Genomic DNA, 25,600 nt, shown 5'->3' with positions numbered 1-25,600 from the left:
CGTGGACAGGCCAGTAATTAAAACGCGTATTAATAACTACAAATTGAACGCAGAAAGAAAAAAAAAAAAAAAGAAAAAAAAAAGAAAAGGGAGAAAAAAATTTTTTTTAAACGCCCGATCGCGTTGTTCGTAGACGTGGTAAAGGTTGTCGGAGCATCGACAGATCGAGTCGATTAATTGTCGTCGAGATGAAATCCGAGCAAAAGCGTCAGGAACACGTGTCCTGTCACATGGAGTTGACACAGATTTCTGCGATTCGCATCGACGCTCAGGATACGCCGTATCCTTTGATCTGTTCCTGACAGCTTTATTCCGTACCCTCCCACTTTCTATTACACGTCAATTCTCCATTACATCCTCGAACGGTTTTTGTTATTTTCCATATTATTGCATTGTTCTTGAGTCCCTTTCAGACGACGAGGGATCGCGTCGGTATCGAGTCAGACGGGGCAACACACTGCTCTCGATTTACGACTCTCGTGGATTAGTTAACTTTGTATGAAAATTTAACTTTTTTTTTTTTATTATTTCGCTTCATTGGAAAGCTTCGTTTGGTGTCTTGTCGAAGATATTCGGTTGTTCGGAAAGTCATTTCGTTTTTAAAAATGGAGAATATGTAATTTGATAAAATGTTTGTACACTTTGAAAAAATCATGTTTCATTTTCACAAAAAAAAAAACGAAATGACTTTCGGAACAACTTAATAATTTTCACTCAGTTTTGTAGCTACAGTGTTTTAGATTCTTAATGCAAAGTTTAATGTTTAAGTTCATTTTTACTGAAAATTTAAGTTCGATTTAGTAGTATATATTTCATTCTTTTTCGTGCAAGTCTTTTAATTGTTTTACTAGTTTTATTTACTATGCTTTATTGGTATGTAATAGAAGCTAATTTTCATTCAATTTTGTAGCTACAGTGTTTTAGATTCTTAATGCAAAGTTTAATATTTAAGCTCATTTTTACTGAAAATTTAAGTTCGATTTAGGAGTATATATTTCATTAACTTTTTCGTGGAAGTCTTTTAATTATTTTACTAGTTTTATTTACTAGAAAGCTTTATTTTGTATGTAATTGAAGTTATTTTTCACTCAGTTTTGTAGCTACAGTGTTTTAGATTCTTAATGCAAAGCTTAATGTTTAAGCTCATTTTTACCAAAAAATTTAAGTTCGATTTGTATATAAGAGATAGTATATATTTTATAAAGTTTCTCGTGCAAATCTTTCAATTATTTTACTAGCTTTACTTACTAGAAAGCTTCGTTTGGTATCTAATCAAAGTTAACTTTTACTTAGTTTTGTTTCTTAATAATACTTAAACTTAAGTTCAATTTACATATCAGAGATCAGAGATCGCATATTCGACTTTGTAATCTCCTTAAAACATTCTCGATTATTTTTGCCTAATATATTCATTTATCTCTAAACGTTCAATTCTCGTCGAGTATCTTTTATCTTCGGTTAAATTTCTCTGTTCTTAGCTTTCGAGTATAAATATAAATATTGTAACCTGTTATTGCAACGCAATATATTCTAAGATAAATTTCTGTCGAAATTCACATCTGTACTGATTTTACAAAATAATATTAGGTCTGATGGAAAGCTCTGTCTTCGTACCGACAGCACAAAGTTTTCCCAGCTACGGAATATCAATAGCGAGCCATAAATGATTCCCTACCCTCGTTATGTTTTCCAGCAGGTATATACTAGATGTACACGACAGCAATTTTCAGCGTTCACATACTTAGTCTACTAACAGTGTGGCCAAGATGCCGGTCGATAACATGTATCCACGATGTTGCTTATTGCACGAATTTCAACGAGGAAGTAACGCGGTTATTGCTACGTAAAATTCGCCTCGTGTTCTTGGACCGAATGCAATATCAGAACATTCGTCTCGGCGAAGGTTTGACAAATTTAGATGCGATCATTTGAATATCAAAGTTGAATTGCACCCAGAGAAGTCATTAAAAGTTGACGACGTGCCCTTCGTAACATAGTCAGGGAGCAGCCATTTTTAACGCGAAAGTGAGATTGGAGAGAAGTCGAGCCCAACAAAAAATTTCCGATCGTAATAATCTTTTGGGATTCATCTACGAATATTCTCGACGAGTGTCGCGCGAGTCGAGCGGAGAACATTTTCCAATAGAATTATCATTGGGGGAAAATATTCTCCGAAGGTCGTTCCAAGGTCAACTCAATTCCTTCAAACGGAATACTACATATTGGGTTGTTCGAAAAGTTATTTTCTTTTTTTTTGGTGAAAATGAAACACGATTCTTTTAGAGTGTACAAATATTTTATTAAATTATGTATTCTCTGTTTTGGAAAATAAAACGACTTTACGAATACAATCTAATGTATATATTGATATTTCGTTATATCTAGAAAACACGAATTCCACGAAGTATTATATAACAAACATTCTCGTCCATTATTTCGTAATATTCAGTTCTTGTATTTAAGTCCACGTTCGTCTTAGAAAAATCGACACAAAAGTCTCGATACACTTTTCAAGAAAATTTTTATCACCCTCTGTGTCCAATTTGACAAAAATTAATAAAAGAATGTCTAACTTTGGTTTCAAATAACTTCACGAACAGTCCAATATATATGTCGATATTCCGTTACATCGAGAAAATACGAATTTCACGAAGTATTATATAACAAAACATTTTCGCCCATTATTTCGTAATATTCAGTTCTTATATTTAAGTCCACGTTCGTCTTAGAAAAATCGACACAAAAGTCTCGATACACTTTTTAAGAAAATTTGTATCACCTTCTGTGTCCAATTTGACAAAAATTAATAAAAGAATGTCTAACTTTGGTTTCAAATAACTTCACGAACAAACCAATATATATGTTGATATTCCGTTACAAAAATTAATAAAAAAAATGTCTAACTTTGGTTTCAAATTTTACAGCAAAGATAAGGTACACGAGATTGGCTCGATAGTTGCGCAGCTTTCTTGGTAAATATATTTCTCTAATATTCGATTCGCTATTTTGATTCAGGACACTCGAACGTGCAGATGACCCATAAACTGTTACAATTGCTTGGAATTAAAGATGCACGATCTGTCGAACTTTCGGAATGACTTTCACGGGGCATCGTGCTCGAATCGATGAGTAATGGGAAAGTACCTTTTAGGTTATTGCGTGGAAAAAAATGAAGCTTGAACTCACCACTGTCAGCGTAGGTCTCCGAACCGTAGCCATCTTGAAGACCACTCGCCCACGTGCCCTCGTATCTCGCAGTGGACGTGGTCGATTGTCTGACACCATAACGACCCTTGAATCCTTGGGTCCATTCGCCGCGATAAATCCAGCGGCCACGGGTCTCCATGCCCAGACCATGTCGTTTCCCGTTCTGCCATTGGCCCTCGTAAGCCGAACCACTGAAATTGGATATCGTCGGTGATCACAATGTGACAGAGAGATCTCAGGAAAACGAATCAACGCGCTTTTTCACCACCCACCCCCCGACGACGAGGGTAATTAAAGTATCGACCCACCCCTCTTTCAAGCACTTGTTGCTTCCATCGGTAGTCTTTTAATTTTGCCCGCGATAAATGCCCAATTCGACGATTCTTCACTTTCTCTTTCGAACTAGCGAGACATTTTGAAAAAGGATCGTACATGGATTTTTAATTCTTTTTTTAAATCCACGAGAAATTTCGCAAAGAGATCACTGATCTTTTTAGGTTTATTGTACAGGTTGGGTTCTTTACTCTTTTCAAACTCAGAGAAAAATTTGGAACGTGATTATTGATAGCTTTAGATTTACTGCACGAGTTAAGTTTTTAACTTTTTTTAAACCCACCAGAAATTTTGAAAAGAGATTATTTATATTTTTAGGTTTATTGCACGAGTTAAGTTCTTAACTTTTTTTAAATCCACGAGAAATTTTCAAAAAAGATTATTGGTACTTTTAGATTTATTACACGAGTTAAGTACTTAATTTTTTTTAAATCCACGAGAAATTTTGCAAAAAGGTTACTGATCTATTTAGGTTTACGATACAAGTTGGATTTTTAACTTTTTTCAAACTCATAGAAAAATTTGAAAAGAGAGTATTTATATTTTTAGATTTATTGCACAAGTTAAGTTCTTAACTTTTTTTAAACCCACGGGAAATTTTGCAAAGAGGTTACTAATCTATTTAGGTTTATGATACAAGTTGGATTTTTAACTTTTTTCAAACTCATAGAAAAATTTGAAAAGAGAGTATTTATATTTTTAGGTTTATTGCACGAGTTAACTTCTTAATTTTTTTTAAACTCACGAGAAATTTTGCAAAGAGGTTACTAATCTATTTAGGTTTACGATACAAGTTGGATTTTTAACTTTTATCAAACTCACGGAAAAATTTGAAAAGAGAGTATTTATATTTTTAGATTTATTGCACAAGTTAAGTTCTTAACTTTTTTTAAACCCACGAGAAATTTTGAAAAGAGGTTACTGATCTATTTAGGTTTATAATACAAGTTGGATTTTTAACTTGTTTTAAACCCACGAGAAATTTTGCAAAGAGATTACTGATCTTTTTAGGTTTACGGTACAAGTTGGGTTCTCAACTTTTTTCAAACTCACGGAAAAATTTTAGAAAGCATCACTGATCTTTTTAGGTTAATGGCACAAGTTAGGGGAACCGGTTAGCACTAATGAACCAATCTTCACGAAATTTGGCACATGTATAAAGGAAGTATATCTTAATGATCGAGATCCTAATGAGCTCGATATTTGCGACCGTTTTCATTTAAAAGAGTGTTATATTTTTTTATGTCAAATTTTGCTACTTTTCGTCAAAATTTCGTTATTTCGACAATTTTCAATATTTTTACTTTTATTCTGACCGTAATTGTAGTTATATATCTACTAAATACAAATCGATAGAATTTCAAAAATTAGGAGTATTGATTGGTTTTTTTTATTCATCGATGAACTTTGGACAACATATTTATTCTTATAAGTTAAACTGTTTTCTTTAAAAATTGTTCCATTTTCTTGAAATACGTGTAAATATATATGCAAAGTTTGAAAAAGCTATTACCAATAGTGTTTGAGTAAAATATTCAGAAAAGAACCCTCTATCTAGGGTCTCTAGAGTAGACGACACCCTTAAGAGTCACTGATTTAAGCGATGGTTCTTGCTAGAGAGGGGTTGTCATGCGTTTATGGATCGCGTCAAATTGAAATGCAAATTATTTACTATCGTGCAATCTTTTTCGTAGATTTAAGACGTGTACTTACGAGAAAACTCTAAGAGGATTTCAACTAATTCTTATCTTCTCAAACAACGAGATTTATGAGAACAGATTTCTATAAATCGATTAAATTATATTTTCGTATAATCGTATCTAGTAAATTTTCAAGTATAACAAATTATTGTTCGGACGGAGTATTAATTAACTGGTCGACGAGTAAATCACGAAAAATCAATTCCTTTTTCGAGAGTTAAAATAAAATTCATATAAGAGTGAGTTAAAATTTAATAATGTAGTTAAACTTTCTTAAACTATATACCCATGTTCCATAAGTATTTCATTAAAAATTATTTAAAAGTAGCAAGTGTTCCTCCTTTCTTTTCATATATCTAAAAGCTCTCATTAATTAAAAAAACCTCTCGTCATGTTTCATTTGAATTTAGAAAAGTCTGTTTAATTTTATGGGAACGTGTCTCTTTGCAAGAAATACTTCAGTGTATACGTTCAAAAAAGTGTCAGAAAATAGAAAAAGAAAATTCAAAAGAAAAGTACTTCCGGTAATATTTCTTACCTTTAAAATAAGAAAAAATAACATTGTTTTGCTCAAGTAGGTAACATAAATTTTTGAAAATCACAGTACAATAATTAATTATCCAATCAATCAATATTTCAATGTATCACCAGTTCAAACAATACAGAAAATAATAAAAATACCGAAGTAATTCAAGATAGTTGAATTAATCAAGTAAAAGTTGAATTTTTATTATAATTTACCAGAATTCTACTGTTCTACGACCCTCGATGATCAAACACAAATTAGTGTCGAGTACCAGAGAATCGTTAGAGAATGCCTTGACAATTGAAAAACTAACATTTCTCGTGTGGTGTTTGTACGTTCACGAACAATCGTAATATTCTCCCCTTCGAAGCACGGTTACAATGGCAATTAGGCGAATTAAATTTTGACGATCCCATTAGAGGATCGCTCGTTCCCTCTTACACGATCGTGATCCGAATCTAAGCGATCGGAGTTCGTTTCTAACGGGCGATTCGCACGAAAGGGACTCGTCATCGGGGTCTTCTCGGTGTTTTCCCGCTTATTTGAATATTCGCGCGCTTTTTCACCGATGCGATCCTCGAGACGAATTTATTTCGCGCCACCGAACTTCTCCTTCGGGTTCAAGGATCCTTGAACCCGAAGGAGCCATTTTCCTTCCCACGTACGACCGAAATGCACTTTGTCCTCGATTTTGCATGCCACGGAGAAAGTGCTGACTAATTCTTCGTCAGCTTTGTCACGGATGCGTGCGAGTTTGTAAAATAAAATCGAAAGAGAGTTCGAACGTCTCTGCGAAAGAAACGAGATTCTCCAGTAATCGTAATCTTATTACTTTAGAAATTTTAATTAAACGACTTTAATAGAATAATATTGAAAATTGGTAGAAAATATCGTTTTATAATATTTTATTCTTTCCATTAGTGAAATATTATTCTGTTATTTTTCCTATTGTTGTAATATTTTATTTCGTTCCTTCCACTGGCGAGGAATGATAAATAAGGAGAAATTTCATTATTTCTTTTATTAGTAGAAGAATTCCTTTCTTAATTTCTAAATTAGAAATTTCAATATCGATGAATCGTGAGAAATTTCTTGAAAATTTTTATCGAGGATTCGCTATTTTTTTTTTCATAGATAGTTTTGTATATTAATAACGCGTGTAATATAATTCGTGTATTAATAATCTTATCGTCACAAAAGCGTAGAATATTTCTCCTGTAAATATAGATCCGACGAGTCGTGTGTCATTGTGCTTAGATGCGCAAGTCACGCTGTTCGGTGTCCAGTTATTTATTGAATTGTTTGTTTTGCGTTACCGCAACGATTACTATCGAAAATCGAACGTAACACTATCAACGAGACAAGCAAAGTCGAAGAACCAACTCCAACGCGAAAGAAAACAAAGTCTGCTACAAATTGCAAAAAAAAAAAAAAAAAAAAAACAGAACCGACCGTATTTTCAAGACGAAAGAACAAGAAGAAAATATATACAAATGGTGTACGATTTCCTAACGACCAGTCGACTAACGAGAGCAGGATCCGAGAGAGCTTTCTTTTTTGTGGCTGAATTAACTTGCACAAAAATTAGGCCACAAGTAGGGAGTCAGTTTCGACGATATTTTTTGCAAGTTTATTTTTTTGTAAAAAAAAAGTGGTCATACATAACGAATGGTTTACGTTCTCGAAATAAAAGTACAACTAACTAACCGAAGTGTCGAGTTGAATGAAATGAAGAAAAAAAAAATGTTTGTGTCGCTTTTACACAAACCATTTTATTTGTGCCATTATGTTGTGCCATTTAAATTTTCGTAATGCACAACACAGTTTGTATCAACGCGAACATTTCGATACAATGGAAGACAGCTATATCTTGTTAAATAAAAAAAAGAAAAAGAAAAAAGAACGACTGTCTTTTCTAGTAAATTAATTTCATTGGACAAGCACCCATTCATACGAGTTGAACAATGTTTTCGAAGCTACTCGTATACCGTAGGTACAGAGTGACCCATTTTAATCCAGCATGTTGAATGGGAGAAATTGAATATATGAGGCGCTTCAAAGAACTCAAAGCAGTCTTCAGAACGCCGGTAAGAAAAATTGATGGATGGAAGTGTCAAGGACGATTCAAGGTCAGCGGAAGATTTTTTAAACGAAACTTGCACATTTCTCACACGAGTTTACCCATACATCTAGAAACATAAATATCCATCGCGATCGAGGAACAAAAATCGTACAATTAATCATCAATCGAAGTTAAGTTTCAATAACAAATTTCACTTGCACTACTCCTCTTATGCACTAATATACCCTATCATTAGTACCATGATCTTCCATTTCTACCTTCACATTCGCACGATAAACACACCGATAAGTAACTAGAAAAAATTCAATTTACACTTCGAGTTACAATTTCTATTTCAAGATTAGAACGCACAAGAAGACTCGTAGGATATCTAGTACTCGTTCAATTTTCGATATCCGCTTTCCAACCAACAGATCCTTTAATTACCTCGTCGTGTAATCAGTTTAAACATTTTCCCTCCGTCGAGTGTTATTCGAGCGAGAACTTCGTCGTTGCAATAAAAACGGAGCCGCGTTAACGAAGAGGTTCGCTTTCAGCGTTTCGTTCCAACGATTTTCTAATCGACTATGAATCACTATGGACACGATCGCGATCCTAAGTAACCATTAGCGTATTCGACGAGCCGTGCGCAAGTCTGGAACACACGAAACCCCTTGACCACCCCCGTGGTCCTACGAAACCATCAGCGACGCGCAACCTGGTATATCTTCGCTCCGATCAATCGTTATTGTTGTCTTCCTCTTGTTTATCATTTTTTTTTTTCCTTTTTTTTCTTTTTTATTCGCTACCAGCATCGTCAACGGTGCAACGGGCGACTGTTTCCCCGGGAATTGCGCTTCGACAATCGCGACGATATTCACGCACCGATGCCGCCTATAAACAGCTCCCGGAGCTCGTTTTAATTAACAAGCCTCGTAATTGAAAGTTGCGTCGATATCGACTGAAGGGAAACTCTACTCGACTTCCAGGAGAATATAGAAAATGGAGCTAACACCAACCCCCTCCCCCCAAAAGTGTGCGTTCACTTTATGAGGAAAGTTGTGAAATTTTTCGCCACTCGGTATTTTTGAAACGTATCTGTGAAAAATACCGAATTGTTGATTTAATATTGTGGATAATTTAGCTTTATCATTATCGAAGAAATTTTGTCATTTTCTTTTGTAATATTTGGCTATTTTTGAAACGCACCTGTGAAAAATATCGGATTGTTGATTTAATCGTGGATAATCTAGCTTTGTCATTATTGAAGAAATTGTTTCATTTTTTTCGGTAATATTTGGCTATTTTTGAAACACAACTGTGAAAAATACCGAATTGTTGATTTAACGTCGTGGATAATTTAGCTTTATTATTATTGAAGAAATTGTTTCATTTTTTTCGGTAATATTTGGCTATTTATGAAACACACCAGTAAAAAATACCGAATTGTTGATTTAATATTGCGGATAATTTAGTTTTATCATTCTCGAAGAAATTGTTTCATTTTTTTCTGTAATATTTTAAGTCTTGTCACTTTAACAATTTTCAATATTTCTTTCCGAGTTCGACACTAATTAATTTCTAATATTCGTTTCTCGTATTTGCACTAAAAAATTTCTAATATTCTTCTCTCATTTACATACTAATTTTTAATAGTTTCTTCTTACTTTGACACTGAGTAATTTTCCATATTTTTTCTCGTTTGGATACTGAGTAATTTTCTATATTTTTCTCGTTTGGATACTGAATAATTTTCTATATTTTTTCTGGTTTGGATACTGACTAATTTTCTATATTTTTTCTCGTTTGGATACTGAGTAATTTTCTATATTTTTCTCGTTTGGATACTAAACAATTTTCAATATTTGTTTCTTATTCCGATATTAAACAATATTTTCAATCCTTTTCTCATTTTCATTCAAATTTTCAATACCTTTTTTCATTTCGATGCTGAACAATTTTCAACGTTTCCTTTTCATTTCGATACCAAAGAATTTTTAACACTTTTTTCTCATTTCAATATCGAACACGATATTATTGAATTTTTTTCGTTTCGAGGCAATGGAGCATCGCGACAAATTGATCGTGTAAATTAATACTCTTTCGCGGAAAAGGTGTACATTATCTCGGAGTGTGTATAAATAAGTATGCCGGGTTTGAAAAATACGGGGCGGAAAATACATGAAACTGCTGAACCATAGTGATCGTAGATTGTACTCGTTTCTTTGTGTAGTATAAATTTCATAACGTAGCAGAGATTGATGTTGGGACTGCGAAATTACTGCTCGCTATAATTTTGAAACGTGTATTTAAATAATTACAGAGGGGATTTGAAAGGAAATGGGTTGATAATAATAATATGTCGTTATTGCAACGAAATTGCATAAACAGAAACGAGGTATTGAGAAAAGAAGAAAATAATGTAAACAACAACCCTACTTTTACGAATTTCATTCCACGTTCTGAGACACGTTCGTATAAATATTTGAATAACGAAGTATAAGAACAAGATTTCAATGACATCTATTTATAATAATCCGTAAACACGCGTTCAAATAATTACAAACGATGTGAGAAAGGAAATCGATTTCAGGATATATTCGAATAAAATGTTCACACGACTTTTCAATAACAGTAATATCGAACTTTCGAAATGAACAGCTACAAATCATTAAAATATACTATCCTTTAAATTTATTTTCCCTGTTCCAAATAATTTGGCGAAAGAGACTACTTCGCGATGGTTTATGCCGCAAAAAAAAAAAAAAAAAAAACAAACGCAGAACTTTAATTATACGACCATCTCTACGAAAACACACTTTGTGACATGGTTTACCAAGTGCATTCAAAAAACATAATGGAGCGTTTGTAAAAGTTACGATTATTATTCCGTCACACTTTTATCTTCACGACTGAACGTTTCGAATAACGAATTAAAAAAAGTATCAAAATTTCGAATCGAATTGAACTTCTTCGAATTAGATGGCAAATCGTACTGAAGAAAATTTCGTGTAAATTTCGTGTAGATTTACGTCAATACGTGATACCAAATATAACGATATATATTATTACAATTAATTCCGTACGTAACGTAAATACGTAAAATTAAACGTAACGATGTATCATTACAATTAATTCCGTACGTTACGAAAACACACAAAATTAAACATAACGATACATCATTACAATTAATTTCATATATCGCCTAAACACGCAATATCAAATACAACGATGCACTTCTATAATTAATTTTTCCTAAACGCAACGCAAATAAGTAAAATTAAATACAACGATATGCTTCTATAATTAATTTCACAGGTTACGTAAATAAGTAAAATTAAATATAACGATACACCTTTACGATGAAATTCATACACGTTACGCAAACACGTAACATTAAATATAACGACGCATCGTTGCAATTAATTTCCTACGTCACGTTAACGCATCTTGGTTGACACGTTCGACGAGTGTCGTCGCCAACGATCTTCGCGAACAATAAAAAACATTCCACAGTGCCACTAATTCGTACGAAAGCTCCCCTTGAAGTTTCCAAAGCGACCCGAGAAACCGCGCGACGACGTTCATCGTCGTTAACGTGTACCACCCGCTCCTTTATCGAGAATCGTCGTTAACGTGTACCCGCTCCTTTATCGAGGATCGTCGTTAACGTGTACCCGCTCCTTTATCGAGGATCGTCGTTAACGTGTACCCGAAATCGTCCCGGTCCCTCGCCGCGTCTCCCATCGACGACAGCCCGAGCCACGATACGCCGGGCGTCCCTAGGAAAACGTGACTTGACGAAGACCTTGCTCCAGTTTAGATGAAAACGAAACGACGGAATCTCTCGGCCCAGATACGTGGTCGCGAGGAACACAAGTCCCCCATCTTCGTCCCCACCCTTCGTTCCACACCCCCCCTCGCCCCACCGTCTCTCTTTCTATTTTCTTTCCACGGTATTTCCACCCTTCCGGCCCCGTGAACGGTGGACTTCGATCGAGATGATCCCTCGAAAGAGAATATTAAAAGATCGTTCGAGTTCCAGGATTTTTAATGCATGGTAATTGCTCTTTGTGATTATGCCAGCGTTACTGAACGCTCAAACAAACGTGCAATTAGATCGATATGGACGCGGGTGTAATTAACTCCCGCGACGTTCGCTAACGTTGTTTTAATTATTCCATCGTATTGGTTCATTTTTTTTTTTCTTAAATTAGATAAGATTCCTTGTGCAAAAATCTATCGAAAAGGGGGAATAATATTTCTTAACCGGAGGCTTCGTTATCGAGAGAATCGATCTCGAATGGTACTTGGATCGAAATTGTAGTTTTTCAGATACGAAAATACTCGAGAATGAAGGTTTTTGGATTTTGTTTTTGGAATTATTCTTGGGTTTGTTCTTTTCATTAGTGAGACGAAGCATCTCGCGAAGTAGAGATAGGATCGATATTGTCGCGAATGATCTCATAGAGGAGAATCATAGTTTTCAGAAAGAAACCAACGAATTTGTGAAATATCAACGATGCACGTAATTTTACGTATCTACCGATACGAAAAACAGAGAAAATGTTCGAATAAAGTTCGCGAGAGGAAAACGAGGAATTAATCGGTTGTGTATTAATCAAGTTTGTAACGCATCCTTTCATTATTTTCAATTAGACGATTAACTGAAAGATTACAGCAGGCTTCGGGGAGATGACATTTTTTTCTGGAATTAGATAACTATGATCTCATAGGATCGCGATAAAAACTATTCCATCATTGAAGAATTATGATCTCATCGAGCCGACACGATTACGAACGCTTCGAGGTTCGTTCGACGATTACTTTGAAATGGAAATGTTTCGCGACGATCTACCATATTGGAGTTTTCCTCTTGTTGATCGTTAACTCGTTAAATGTTGACTATTGAAATACGATTTAAAATTGAATCGAGATTCTTTTAAATAAAATATGATCTCATCGAAACCGCTCGATTATGAACGCTTCGAGAGTCACAAGTTGATCACTTTGAAGTAGAAATGTTTTGCAACGATCTACCACGTCGAATTATTCGCTTGTTAATCGTCAATTATCGACTATTGAAATTCGATTTAACATCGTGGCAAAGATTCTTTCGTTTCAAATTCTTTCTCCATCTTTTCTTTTATTTAATATTTTTGCGTCTATATATTTCTTTTATGAAAGATTCTTTTACAAAAATTTTTCAACGAATCTTGCACAAAAATCGACACTATTCATTTTGAAATCGATATTGATCACTTTGAAATGGAAATGTTTCGCAATGATCTACCAGTCGAAGTTTTCGTTTGTTAATCACCAATTATAATTATATATTCATAATCATTAAGTATTGAAATTCGATTCAAAATCGAGGAAGAATTATTCTCTTTAAAATTCTTTTGTCTATTTTTCCTTTTATTTACAATTCTTACGTCTACATTTTCTTTTATGCAAAATTCTTTTACATAAACTTCTCAACGAATTTTACACAAAAATTGACACTATCCGCTTTGAAATCGACATAATTGATCACTTTGAAATGGAAATGTTATAATTATACATTTACCACCATTAAATATTGAAATTCGATTCAAAATCGAGGAAGAATTATTCTCTTTAAAATTCTTTTGTCTATTTTTTCTTTCATTTAAAATTCTTACGTCTACATATTCTTTTATGCAAAATTCTTTTACATAAACTTCTCAACGAATTTTACACAAAAATTGACACTATCCGCTTTGAAATCGACATAATTGATCACTTTGAAATGGAAATGTTATAATTATACATTTACCATCATTAAATATTGAAATTCGATTCAAAATCGAGGAAGAATTATTTTCTTTAAAATTCTTTTGTCTATTTTTTCTTTCATTTAAAATTCTTACGTCTACATATTCTTTTATACAAAATTCTTTTACATAAACTTCTCAACGAATCTTACACAAAAATTTACACTATCCACTTTGAAATCGACATAATTGATCATTTACAATCATTAAGTATTGAAATTCGATTTAAAATCGAGGAAGAATTATTCTCTTTAAAATTCTTTTGTCTATTTTTCCTTTTATTTAAAATTCTTATATCTACATTTTCTTTAATTCAAAATTCTTTTACTTAAATATTTCAACGAATCTTACACGAAAATCGACATAGGCTGTCAGATTTCGGTTTAAGTATCGAAAACGACCGAGGCGGTTAACACGAAATTGCACCGATCAGGGAAAACGTATTATTATGACTTAATTAGAAACCCGTTCGACATGCGTGACTCTCGTTCGCGATAGGATCGTGGTTCGATCCTTCCACCGACATTTTTCTATCACGTGCCCCCACGGAATTCACCGCGTGTTCCCATAATTGTTACATGCTTGGTTAACGTTGTCGCTTAATCGATACGCACAGACCACACGAGAACTGCGTACCTACTCGTTCGAAATTGGACTAAAATGGGTTACGAATTATTCGAGAATTTTATTACTCCGATTATTACCACCTTAAAGTTTCAATTAGTACACAATTTTAATATACGTAGATTACACGCATCAAAAATGAAAAGAACAAAATAATAATACAGCATTTAACTTAAAAGTAAGTTAGATAAGTTAAGTATACATTTTATACGAACGCGAGATACGACTACATAATGTTATTAACCTAACTTTCCGCGTGCAAAAGTTATTTACCTTGTAAACTCGGTCATTGAACGAATAAAAATAAAAAAAAAACGAAAAATAAGCAAATTCTTTTATAAAAAGGATCGCGAAACTCGGAATATATTGGAAGTAGTTTCATGGTTTAACAGTGGCTCCGAAAAGTAGGAAGTGGTTACCAGATTTAACGTGTTTGTAGATAAAACTGACCTACTTCAAAGTTTCCACGAGTTAAGAGACTTTTTACCGAAACAAAAGACTGAAGATTCTGGAGAGAAAAAATAATAATTTAGAATCTTCCTCGTGCGAGTTTCTTGTTTAACTTTTTTACTTTCCGAAGAAGTCGTTGCTTCGACGCGACTGTGTGCAATATTTATGCAAAAGTGACGCGAGATTCGACTGTATCGATTATCAGACACGAAGCTCTTTAGATATATCGAATAGTTTCGGTATTATTCAGTAATATTCGCGGAGAATTCGAATCATTCGCGTGACCTGTCCTCTAGTATTCGACGCACGGTTATTCAAATTGTTTACTATTTTTGGCATCGGATTTACAGTATTTCGAAAGTCACTGAACGCGCGAATCGTTTCCAATATGGAGGTTTCCCTGTATCGTGCGATTCTTAAATATCCGCGACTGAAAATATGTAAAAATGTAGGTCGACTCCCGTATTAGTCGGATCGTGTGTCACCAGATGTTAATAACAATTATATTTACGGACTCTCGTTACGCTCGGGGCTATTTAAAGCCGCGTGACAGAATTTCTTCCGGAACGATCGAAGCCTCAAATATAGTCACGTCGCTTGGTTTTGTAGAAAAAAAAAATCGTGGCTGCATTCGAGCAATTTTAATCTCATCTTCGAAGCAGATGCGATTAAAGTGCAGAAAGGAACGAAGAAATTATTACTCTTCGCTTGTTTGTAAAATGATCCGACCCAATGGGTTGTAAAAGTTTGCTCGGATTGAACTTGAAAAAATGTTTGTATGTATCAACGCGATTAGTACATTTTAACAAATTTAATACACTATTCTGTACATCATTCTATGAATTTGTCTTTCGTAGATACAGATACATTGCGAATAACAACAGTTCGATGTGCATTTGGTATTTTCGAAGATTGACTAGGAAATATAAATCTCTGCTAATAATCCACTAGCATTACACCATACGTCTTCGTTTCGTTTGCGCGTAATGATCCACTTCTACCAGCGTATCTACGAGTCACTAAATTTTCCATAACGATCGTGCATTGCGAGATAGAGGTATCGAGAATAGTGCCTTCAAAATCAAAAACTGCTTCGTCCAAAAATAGACACCTTACGGACTATTTCAAACCTTTCGAACGAAAACCTGGTCTGAGATTAGCCTGGGACCATTGCGAAATCATTTTCTGAACTCCTGAACCCTCACTTGCGACGTGGACGAACGGGGAATAGGAGAATGTTTGGAAAAATATTTTTTCCTTGGAAAATTTATTCTCAGACGAGGCTGAGAGCATTGTGAAATCTTTTTCTGAACTCCTGAACCCTCAATTGCGATGTGGACGAACTGAGAATAGAACTATGTTTGGAAAAATATACTTTCCTCGGAAAATCTACTCTCAGACGAGGCTGGGAGTATTGTTAAAAATTTTTCTGAACTCATGAACGTTCATTTGCGACGTGGACGAACTGAGAATAGAACTATGTTTGGAAAAATACTTTTTCCTTGGAAAAACTACTCTCAGACGAGGCTGAGAGCATTGTGAAATATTTTTCTGAACTCCTGAACCCTCACTTGCGACGTGGACGAACTGAGAATAGAACTATGTTTGGAAAAATATTTTTTCCTTGGAAAATCTACTCTCAGACGAGGCTGAGAGCATTGTGAAATCTTTTTCTGAACTTCTGAACCCTCAATTGCGATGTGGACGAACTGAGAATGGAACTATGTTTGGAAAAATATTTTTTCCTTGGAAAATTAGCTCTCAGATGACCCTTACGAAATGATTTTCTGAACTTTTGAACTGTCACTTGCAAATGAACTGAAAATAGAACAATGCTTGAAAAAATATTTTTTCTTTGGAAAATTAGCTCTCAAACGATGCTGAGATCGTTATGAAATGAGTTTCTGAACTTCTGAACTGTCATTTGCAAATGAACTGAAAATAGAACAATGCTTGGAAAAATATTTTTTGTTTGGAAAATTAGCTCTCAGATGATGCTGAGACCCTTATGAAATGATTTCCTGAACTTCTAAACTGTCACTTGCAAATGAATTGATAATTGAACAATGCTTGGAAAAATATTTTTTCTTTGGAAAATTAGTTCTCAGATGATGCTGAGACCCTTATGAAATGATTTCCCAAAAATTTTAAACTGTCACTTGCAAATGAACTGAAAATAGAACAATGCTTGAAAAAATATTTTTTCCTTGGAAAATTAGCTCTCAGATGACCCTTATGAAATGATATTCTGAACTTTTGAAGTGTCACTTGCAAATGAATTGAAAATAGAACAAAGCTTGGAAAAATATTTTTTCTTTGGAAAATTAGCTCTCAGATGATGCTGAGACCTTTATGAAATGATTTCCTAAACTTTTAAACTGTCACTTGCAAATGAACTGAAAATACAACAATGCTTGGAAAAATATTTTTTCTTTGGAAAATCAGCTCTCAAACAATGCTGAGATCGTTATGAAATGAGTTTCTGAACTTCTGAACTGTCACTTGCAAATGAATTGAAAATAGAACAAAGCTTGGAAAAATATTTTTTCTTTGGAAAATTAGCTCTCAAATGATGCTGAGATCATTATGAAATGATTTCCTAAACTTCTAAACTGTCACTTGCAAATGAACTGAAAATAGAACAATTCTTGGAAAAATATTTTTCCCTTGGGAAACTTGCCCTCAGGTAAGGCTGTGACTGTTGCGAAATCATTTCCCGAACTTCTGAACTGTGACTTCTAAATGAACTGAAAATAGAACAATTCTTGGAAAAATATTTTTCCCTTGGGAAACTTTCTCAGGTAAGGCTGGGACTGTTGCGAAATCATTTCCCGAACTTCTGAACTGTGACTTCTAAATGAACTGAAAATAGAACAATTCTTGGAAAAATATTTTTTACTTGCTCTCAGGTAAGGCTGGGACTGTTGCGAAATCATTTCCTGAACGCCTGATCCGACGTACACAGTGCGCACGAACCTAGAATACCACGCAATGCGGGTGAATTATTTTTCCCAAAGAAGACCAACTCACCCATCAGGCTTGAATCAATGCCAAATCACTTTCTGAACCCTCGAATCATTGTTCGTAACTCAGACGAACCGTAAAGATAACGCTGCACGGAAGAATGATTAATTCTCGTCGGAAAACTTGATCCGAAATCGGGTTTGAATTGTTGCCAAGTCGTTTCCTGAACCCCTGAACCATTGTAACTCTCACGGACGAAGAACACGAGGTTACGCGGTAAAATTAATTTTTTTCTAAAAACTACACTCCGGTGAAAGCTGAAATCGTTGCGAAATCATTTCCTGAACTCCTGATCCCTCGCTCGTAGTGCGCACGAACCGAGAATCAAGCGCGGCGCAGCGCGGGAAGATTAATTTTTCAAAGGGAGTCTTACACTCGGAGTGGGCTCGAATCGTTGCCAAATCGTCTTCTGAACCCCTGAACCATTGTTTGTAACACGTACAGGTCACGAATACCATACCGCGTGGGAGAATTCTCCGAAGAAAATCCATCCGGATTGAAACGGTTGCCGAATTGTTTTCAGATTCTTTGAATTATATTTTCCAAGAAAGATCTACTCTCGGAACAGGCTTGAATCGTTGCCAAATCGTTTTCTGAATTTCTGAACCATTGTTTGGAACTGAATGGAGAGCAGAACACTACACGAGACTTTTTTTCTTCTTCTATAGAGTACCTATAGAGTAACGTTAACCTACTCTTGGATCAGGTTGAAATTGTTACGAAATCACTTCATGAACTCCTGAACCATTGAAACTGAATGAAGAGCAATGTATGATATTTTTTTCTATGGAAAATCTGTTCTCCGATCGGATTGGAATCATGGCGAAATTATTTTCTGAACTTCTGAACCATTTCTTGGAACTGAACGAAGAATATCGTACGATATTTATTTTTTTCTATAGAATATAATTCTCGGATCAGTATGAAATCGTCGTGAAGTTATTTCCTGAACTCCTGAAACATTGTTTGGAATTGAATGGAGAACATCGTATGAGACTTTTTTTTCTATAGAGAATCTATTCTTGGATCAGGTTGAAATTGTAACGAAATCATTTCCTGAATTCCTGAACCATTGTTTGTAATCTAATGGAGATACTCTTTTTTCCCTATAGAATATTATTCTCGGATCAGTCTGAAATCGTCGTGAAGTTATTTCCTGAATTCCTGAACTCCTGAACCATTGTTTGAAATTGAATGGAGAACATCGTATGAGACTTTTCTTTTCTATAGAGAAAAAATTCTATTCTTAGATCAGGTTGAAATTGTAACGAAATCATTTTCTGAACTCCTGAACCGTTGTTTATAACTGAATGGAAAGTACCGTACGATACTCTTTTTTTTTCTATAGATTAGCATTCTATTAGTCCGAAATCGTCTATCAGTAATTTCCTGAACTCCTGAACCATCGAAACTGAACGAAGAGCACTGTATGATATTTTTTTATTCCATGGAAGACTTATTCTCAGATCAGTCTGAAATCGTCTATCAGTAATTTCCTGAACTCCTGAACCATCGAAACTGAACGAAGAGCACTGTATGATATTTTTTTCCTATAGATTATTATTCTCGGATCAGTCTGAAATCGTCTATCATTAATTTCCTGAACTCCTGAACCATCGAAACTGAACGAAGAGCACTGTATGATATTTTTTTATTCCATGGAAGACTTATTCTCAGATCAGTCTGAAATCGTCTATCAGTAATTTCCTGAACTCCTGAACCATCGAAACTGAACGAAGAGCACCGTACGATGATATTTTTTTCCCACGAAAGACCTATTCTCGAATCGGATTGGAATCATCGCGAGATCGCTTCCTAAACTCCTGAACCGTTGTTCGTAACCGAATGGAGAGTACCGTTACGATGCTCGTCTCATTTTTTTTTCTTTCTCTCTCTCTCTCTCTATAGAACACTATTCTCGGACCAGTCTGAAATGGTCGCGAAGTCGCTTCCTGAACTCCTGATCCGTGGCTCGCAGTGCGCACGATCTGAGAACACGTCCCTGGTCGGTAGAATGATTTTTTCTCTCCCCCGGTTTCCAGTTGCCGGCCGAGAGTGCACGAATCCTGGGAGATTCGTGGAAGCGATTATCCGCCGCGTCCATGAACTAGGTCCTAAACGTCGGGATCCCAGTGACCCGGACTCGTTGTCCTTGCACTCGGTGACCCACTTTCAGGATCGGGAGATTCCCGCCCGGCCCCAGGTATATGCCGAGATATATGTGTCAAGGTCTCCCGTTCATCTCGAATTGACGCCGTTAGTGGCGGCTAGGCAGGGGTAGAACAAAACCGGTCACTATTTCGGGACGTCGAGCCTATCGAAGGAACGTTTCCTCTTTCCTCAAAACTTCCCTCCGTTCTGTCAACGTTCGCTCCAATTTCTACGAACGAGAACGACGTCATTTTCCAACAACGTTTTCCACCGTTCCACGAGTTTTCCAACTTGCCCTAATTCGCCCCGCCAGCCTCCACCCTCGAAATTAGAAAATTTCCGCGTTATCAAGGTTAGCGATTCCCCCCTCTGTTATCGAACGCGAAGGGAACTTAATTTTCTGAAATTTTCCTCTTCGTTGTTACGCGCACCGTTTTCCTGTTCGTGGATTTATCGATTCACTAGTGATTTTCATAAATAAATATCCGGTTCGAAGAGAAACGTAAAATTCTACCGGCTGAAATATCTTCGAAATGATTTTTCTTCTTTTTCGAAGAATAACGACTGTAACGGAACGAAGAAGAATAAAACGAATGTACGCAATAAGATTGACACCGAAACGAAAGTACCGAGTGTTTTCCTTCGATTTTATTAACAATCTTCACGAGGTTTCGGGAGACTCGTAAACAGTTCGAAGAGGTAAATGGAGAATGTGTTATTGTTGAACCTCGTCGAGTGGAGTCGTTTTCTATTGGAGGCTATTTTTTTCACTTGTAATTGTTTCAATCCTCTTACGACCGATTCCAAGGAGATTTAGCTTTCGAGGTGGGTGTTTGCGCTCGAAGGCTCTCGAGAGCTATTGATATATCGATCCGGCCTCTGTATCCCTAAGATATTCGTGATCTGTGTAGATTGGAATGAGCTAACGAGGCTGAGCCAGTTTCATTAACATCGATCTTCGTCTTTATCTAACATCCGTCTACGGACCAGAGCGATGTCGAACTGCGCGATCAGTGAAACCTGAAAGTTTTCGTATTGGGCGAATTAGAATTCGCTCGAGTGAAATGTCCTCGTCTTTACTGTCCGGTGTAGCAAAGTTTGCTCGATAAGAGAAAGAAGGTGCTCGACACGTCCCGTCGATTTGGAGATTGGTCTAACTTTCGTTAATTAAATTTAAGATCCAAGTCGATATCCAACAACGACACGCCGCTTACGGAAGTTGGCTTATACAATCTAGGAATTAACAGTGTGTATGGAGTCTGGCTCAGCCGAGATCAACGTTAATCCGTAACGAACAGAGAGAGAGAGAGAGAGGTTTCGTATATATCGTAAAAGTTGAACGAGAATCAGGGAACTGTAACGCTTTCATTACTTTTTCTCCATTTATCGAAACATTTTCGCGAGCACCTGTCCGAATAACTTTTTACTTCGAAACAGCAGTCGGTTATTATACAAATATTTCTTTTTTCAACCCGGAACGTTTCTTTTCTCGGGTTTCATTTATTTTGGAATATTTTTTCGTTTTCTTCTTTTTTTTATCTAAGTACAGAGAGTCGTGTCATCGTTTATTTAGACCTCGTTTTAGAATTTGAAACGAAAAAGGTTTCAGTGGCTACGATGGCGGGGTTTGGGGGGGAGAAAGACCTCGAAAAGTATCATATCTGCCATTAGCGAAGCTGCATTTACTCGTACAAGTGCCGCAAAAATACCCTACATTTCTAACATATTTCTAAACGTACTTCCTGCTAGCTCCGATTCAAACCATTGTGCACCGGTGTCCCATTTATAGAACGAATTCAGAAATTTTCATAAATAAACATCCGGTTCGGAGAGAAACGTGAAATTCTAACCGGTTGGAATATTTTTGAAACGATTTTTCTTCTTTTTCGAGGAATCGCGACTGTAACGAAAACGATGAAGAATAAAACGAATGTGCACAATACGATTGACACCGAAACGAAAGTCTGATTCAAAATATGCGTTAGGAAGAATGTAAAATATTTTTTGAAAAATGCACCAAAATTGTCTGTTAACTGAAATAAGATTCACTCGATACCCACAATATAAAATCTTGTAAAATTACGATACTCAATTCATTTTTTTCTTTAAAGAAAATTCGATTTGCTAAGTTGTACATATTGTCTCGCTGCAAACAGATCGACTTAATACTCAGATTGTTGTAAATAACGGGAAGAGTAGCATTGCTTGAAAAATTTATGTAGCATCGAGGATGATAACCGGACAACAATACTTTCCTCGCGAGTGTTTTATTGCAGAATTCTACGGAACGATAAATTTCGAAAATAAAAACACCACTGTACGTCCATCGAAAAATCAGTTTTTCGCGAGATGTGTATTAGAATTGTAATCGTTGAACCGCTATGGCGCGCGTGCTCGTTGCCTCGGATGTAAACAAACAGCAGACCGTACCTTTAACTCTGCCTCGTAAGCCGAATATCTCGGAAACTACTAATTTTAGGTTAAATTTACCTCGATATTTGTATTCTCGAAATGCATCGTTCCACCACATACTACCTTCGAGAACCAAACATTCGACTAAACAGAAAAAATCGAAGTTGACCTTCGAATCTCCTCTACGCCCCTACTCGCGAAGAAACCATTTGCAATCGTATACCCCGTTTAAAGTTACTCGACTTTCGTAGGCAATTCTTCTTCCTATCGTTACAAATTTCAGAAACATCTTTCCAGCTGGAGATTCTACCTATCCACTTAACAAAGGATAAGTGACAAGTCCTTAGAACTCGGTTCAAGAGTTTTTAATCATCGATAGGTGGTTAGTCTATTTCTACAGTCGCAAAAACACTATTTGCAATCGTATACCTCGTTTAAAGTTACTCGACTTTCGTAGGCGATTTTTCTTCCTATCGTTACAAATTTCAGAAACATCTTTCCAGCTGGAGATTCTACGTAGCCACTTAACAAAGAATAAGTGACAGGTCCTGAGAACTCGGTTCAAGAGTCTTTAATCATCGATAGATGGTTAGTCTATCTCTGCAGTTGCAAGAACACCATTTTCAATTGTCCACCTCGTTTAAAGTTACTCGACTTTCGTAGGCAATTCTTCTTCCTATCGTTAAAATTTTCAGAAATATTTTTCTAACTAGAGACTCTACGTATCCACCTAACGAAGGATAAGTGACAAGCTTGTCCTGGTGACAAGATCCTAAGAACTCGGATCCAGAGTTTTAAATCATCGTTAGTCTACGTCACCATTCGCCAAGACACCATTTGCAATCGTTTACCCCGTTTAAAGTTATCGTTTAAAATTTCAGAACCATCTTTCCAGCTGAAGGCTCTACGTATCCACCTAACAAATTGCTTGTCCCGTTGACGAGATCCTATGAACTCTTTCGAGAGATTTTAATCATCGTTAGTCTACGTCTCCACTTGCAAAGACACCATTTACAATCATTTACCCCGTTTAAAGTTACTCGCCTTTCTTAGGCAATGCTTCTTTCTATCGTTTAAAATTTCAGGAACATCTTTCCACCTAACGAAGGATAAGTGACAAGCTTGTCCTGGTGACAAGATTCTAAGAACTTGAGAGATTTTAATCATCGATAGTTGGTTACTCTACGTCTCCACTCGCAAAGACACCATTTGCAATCATTTACCCCGTTTAAAGTTACTAGACTTTCGTAAACAATGCTTCTTCCTATCGTTAAAATTTTCAGAAATATTTTTCCAACTAGAGACTCTACGTATTGACCTAACGAAGGACAAGTGACAAGCTTGTCCTGGTGACAAGATTCTAAGAACTTGAGAGATTTTAATCATCGATAGTTGGTTAGTCTACGTCTCCACTCGTAAAGACACCATTTGCAATCATTTACCCCGTTTAAAGTTACTCGACTTTCGTAGACAATGCTTGTTCCTATCGTTAAAAATTTCAGAACCATCTTTCCTGTTGAAGACTCTACGTATCTACCTAACAAAGTGCTTGTCCCGGTGAAGAAATCCTAAGAACTCGGTTCAAGAGTTTTAGATCATCGTCAGTCTACGTCTCCACTCGCAAAGACACCATTTGCAATCATTTACCCCGTTTAAAGTTATCGTTTAAAATTTCAGAATCATCTTTCCAGCTGAAGGCTCTACGTATCTACCTAACAAAGTGCTTGTCCCGGTGAAGAAATCCTAAGAACTCGATTCAAGAGTTTTAGATCATCGTCAGTCTACGTCTCCACTCGCAAAGACACCATTTGCAATCATTTACCCAGTTTAAAGTTATCGTTTAAAATTTCAGAATCATCTTTCCAGCTGAAGGCTCTACGTACCCACCTAACAAAGTGCTTGTCCCGGTGAAGAAATCCTAAGAACTCGATTCAAGAGTTTTTGATCATCGTCAGTCTACGTCTCCACTCGCAAAGACACAATTTGCAATCATTTACCCCGTTTAAAGTTACTCGACTTTCGTAGGCAATGCTTCTCCCTATCGTTAAAAATCTCAGAAACATTGAAAAGACCTCTTTCCAGCCGTAGGCTGCGCGTGTTCACCTAAAGAAGTGTTGTTACCCCATCGAGAAGATTCAAAGCTCACGGTTCAAGGTTCTCGGAGCATCGATAGGAAACGTAAACTGTATTTCGAGGGCAGTGGCGATCCACACATCCAACCGAGAACCATCGCTCTCGTGGACGTTTGCCTCGAAAAGCCGAGACAGTAGCGTCGGACGTGTTTTGATAGCATGCCAAAAATTAATAAGAAACCGAACATCTGATCTCACCTAGGCCAGGTGTAGACGCCGGAGACCTCGAACCCATAGTGCCAGCTACCGGAGTATGCACCTTGGCCCTTGGGTCCCGTGCAGACGCCGTGTCCGTGTGCCTTTCCGTCCTCCCAACCGCCGCAGTAGGTGCCGCCATCGTCGAAATCGAATCTGCCACCGTTAACCTGGGCACGATTTGACGCCGCCGTGGCGGTACCTGTCGCTCCAGGTTGGTTAGAGCCTATGCCACCTGTTTGCGGCAATTGGGCACCACCTGCCACCCCGTTCGGTGCCCCGGACTGTTGGCCAGACTGCGGCTGTTGCTGCATCTCTTTGCACCGCTCTGCCACCGCCTCCTCCTCCACCACCTTCTCGTGATCTCCCCACCACCCACGTCGTAATCTTGCTCTTTCTCTTCCTCTTCTTCGTCGTGATCGTCGTGGTCGTGGTCGTCGTTGTCGTGGTCGTAATTGTTGTTGTTGTCTTCGTCGTCTTCGTCTTCGTCGTCGTTATCGTCGCGCTGGCCCGTTAGCAAAAATCGCACGCGCGTACCCCTGGACGTTGCTCCATCCTTCCTGTCCGTCTCCACGTTTCCCGTCTCACGCGTACCAACGGACCTCTGCAATATCACCGAACAAGCCCTTCTGGTGATCTCCGTCGTTCGACCACCAACGCACGGTCCGTTTATTCGGGCGTGTTCACCTCGACCGTACGACCGGTCGTACGGATCACCGCGATCGGGCCTCGGAGACTCGCGAGTCGCCGTGCGATCGAACAGTCGGATCCTCCGCTCTCCTCGTACCACGGTGTGTCGTTAACGACACGTTACACCGACGTTATCGATTCGACACGGATGCCCGCGGGTGTCAAGGACACGCGGGCGATTTTTCACGTTCCCCGTGCACACACACACGGATCTAAAAATACGAGATTCGGCCCGAAGTGAGGCTAGACGCGAAATTTTCTAGGATTCGACACGGGTTAATTTTAGGTCCCGTGTCGGT

At 36.8% G+C, this 25,600-nt stretch overlaps 1 protein-coding gene across 1 annotated transcript in view; it reads right to left on the bottom strand.

The window, feature by feature from the left end:
• The window catches only part of LOC143147444 (uncharacterized), a 101,922-nt gene extending 76,865 nt beyond the window's left edge, over window positions 1–25,057 (bottom strand). Inside the window, exons 1-2 of the mRNA XM_076312690.1 lie at window positions 24,615–25,057; window positions 3,187–3,398 (exon numbers count right to left, since the gene is read on the bottom strand). Of these exons, the coding sequence (XP_076168805.1) occupies window positions 3,187–3,398; window positions 24,615–24,925 (523 nt within the window). The 5' untranslated portion in view covers window positions 24,926–25,057. The remainder of the gene's footprint in view (window positions 1–3,186; window positions 3,399–24,614) is intronic.
• Between the last annotated feature and the right edge of the window lie 543 nt (window positions 25,058–25,600).

Source organism: Ptiloglossa arizonensis, chromosome 5 (genome assembly GCF_051014685.1).
Source record: "Ptiloglossa arizonensis isolate GNS036 chromosome 5, iyPtiAriz1_principal, whole genome shotgun sequence".
NCBI lineage: Eukaryota > Metazoa > Arthropoda > Insecta > Hymenoptera > Colletidae > Ptiloglossa > Ptiloglossa arizonensis.
The sequence above is the reverse complement of the archived record's forward strand: the minus strand, read 5'-3'. Positions and strand labels throughout refer to the sequence as shown.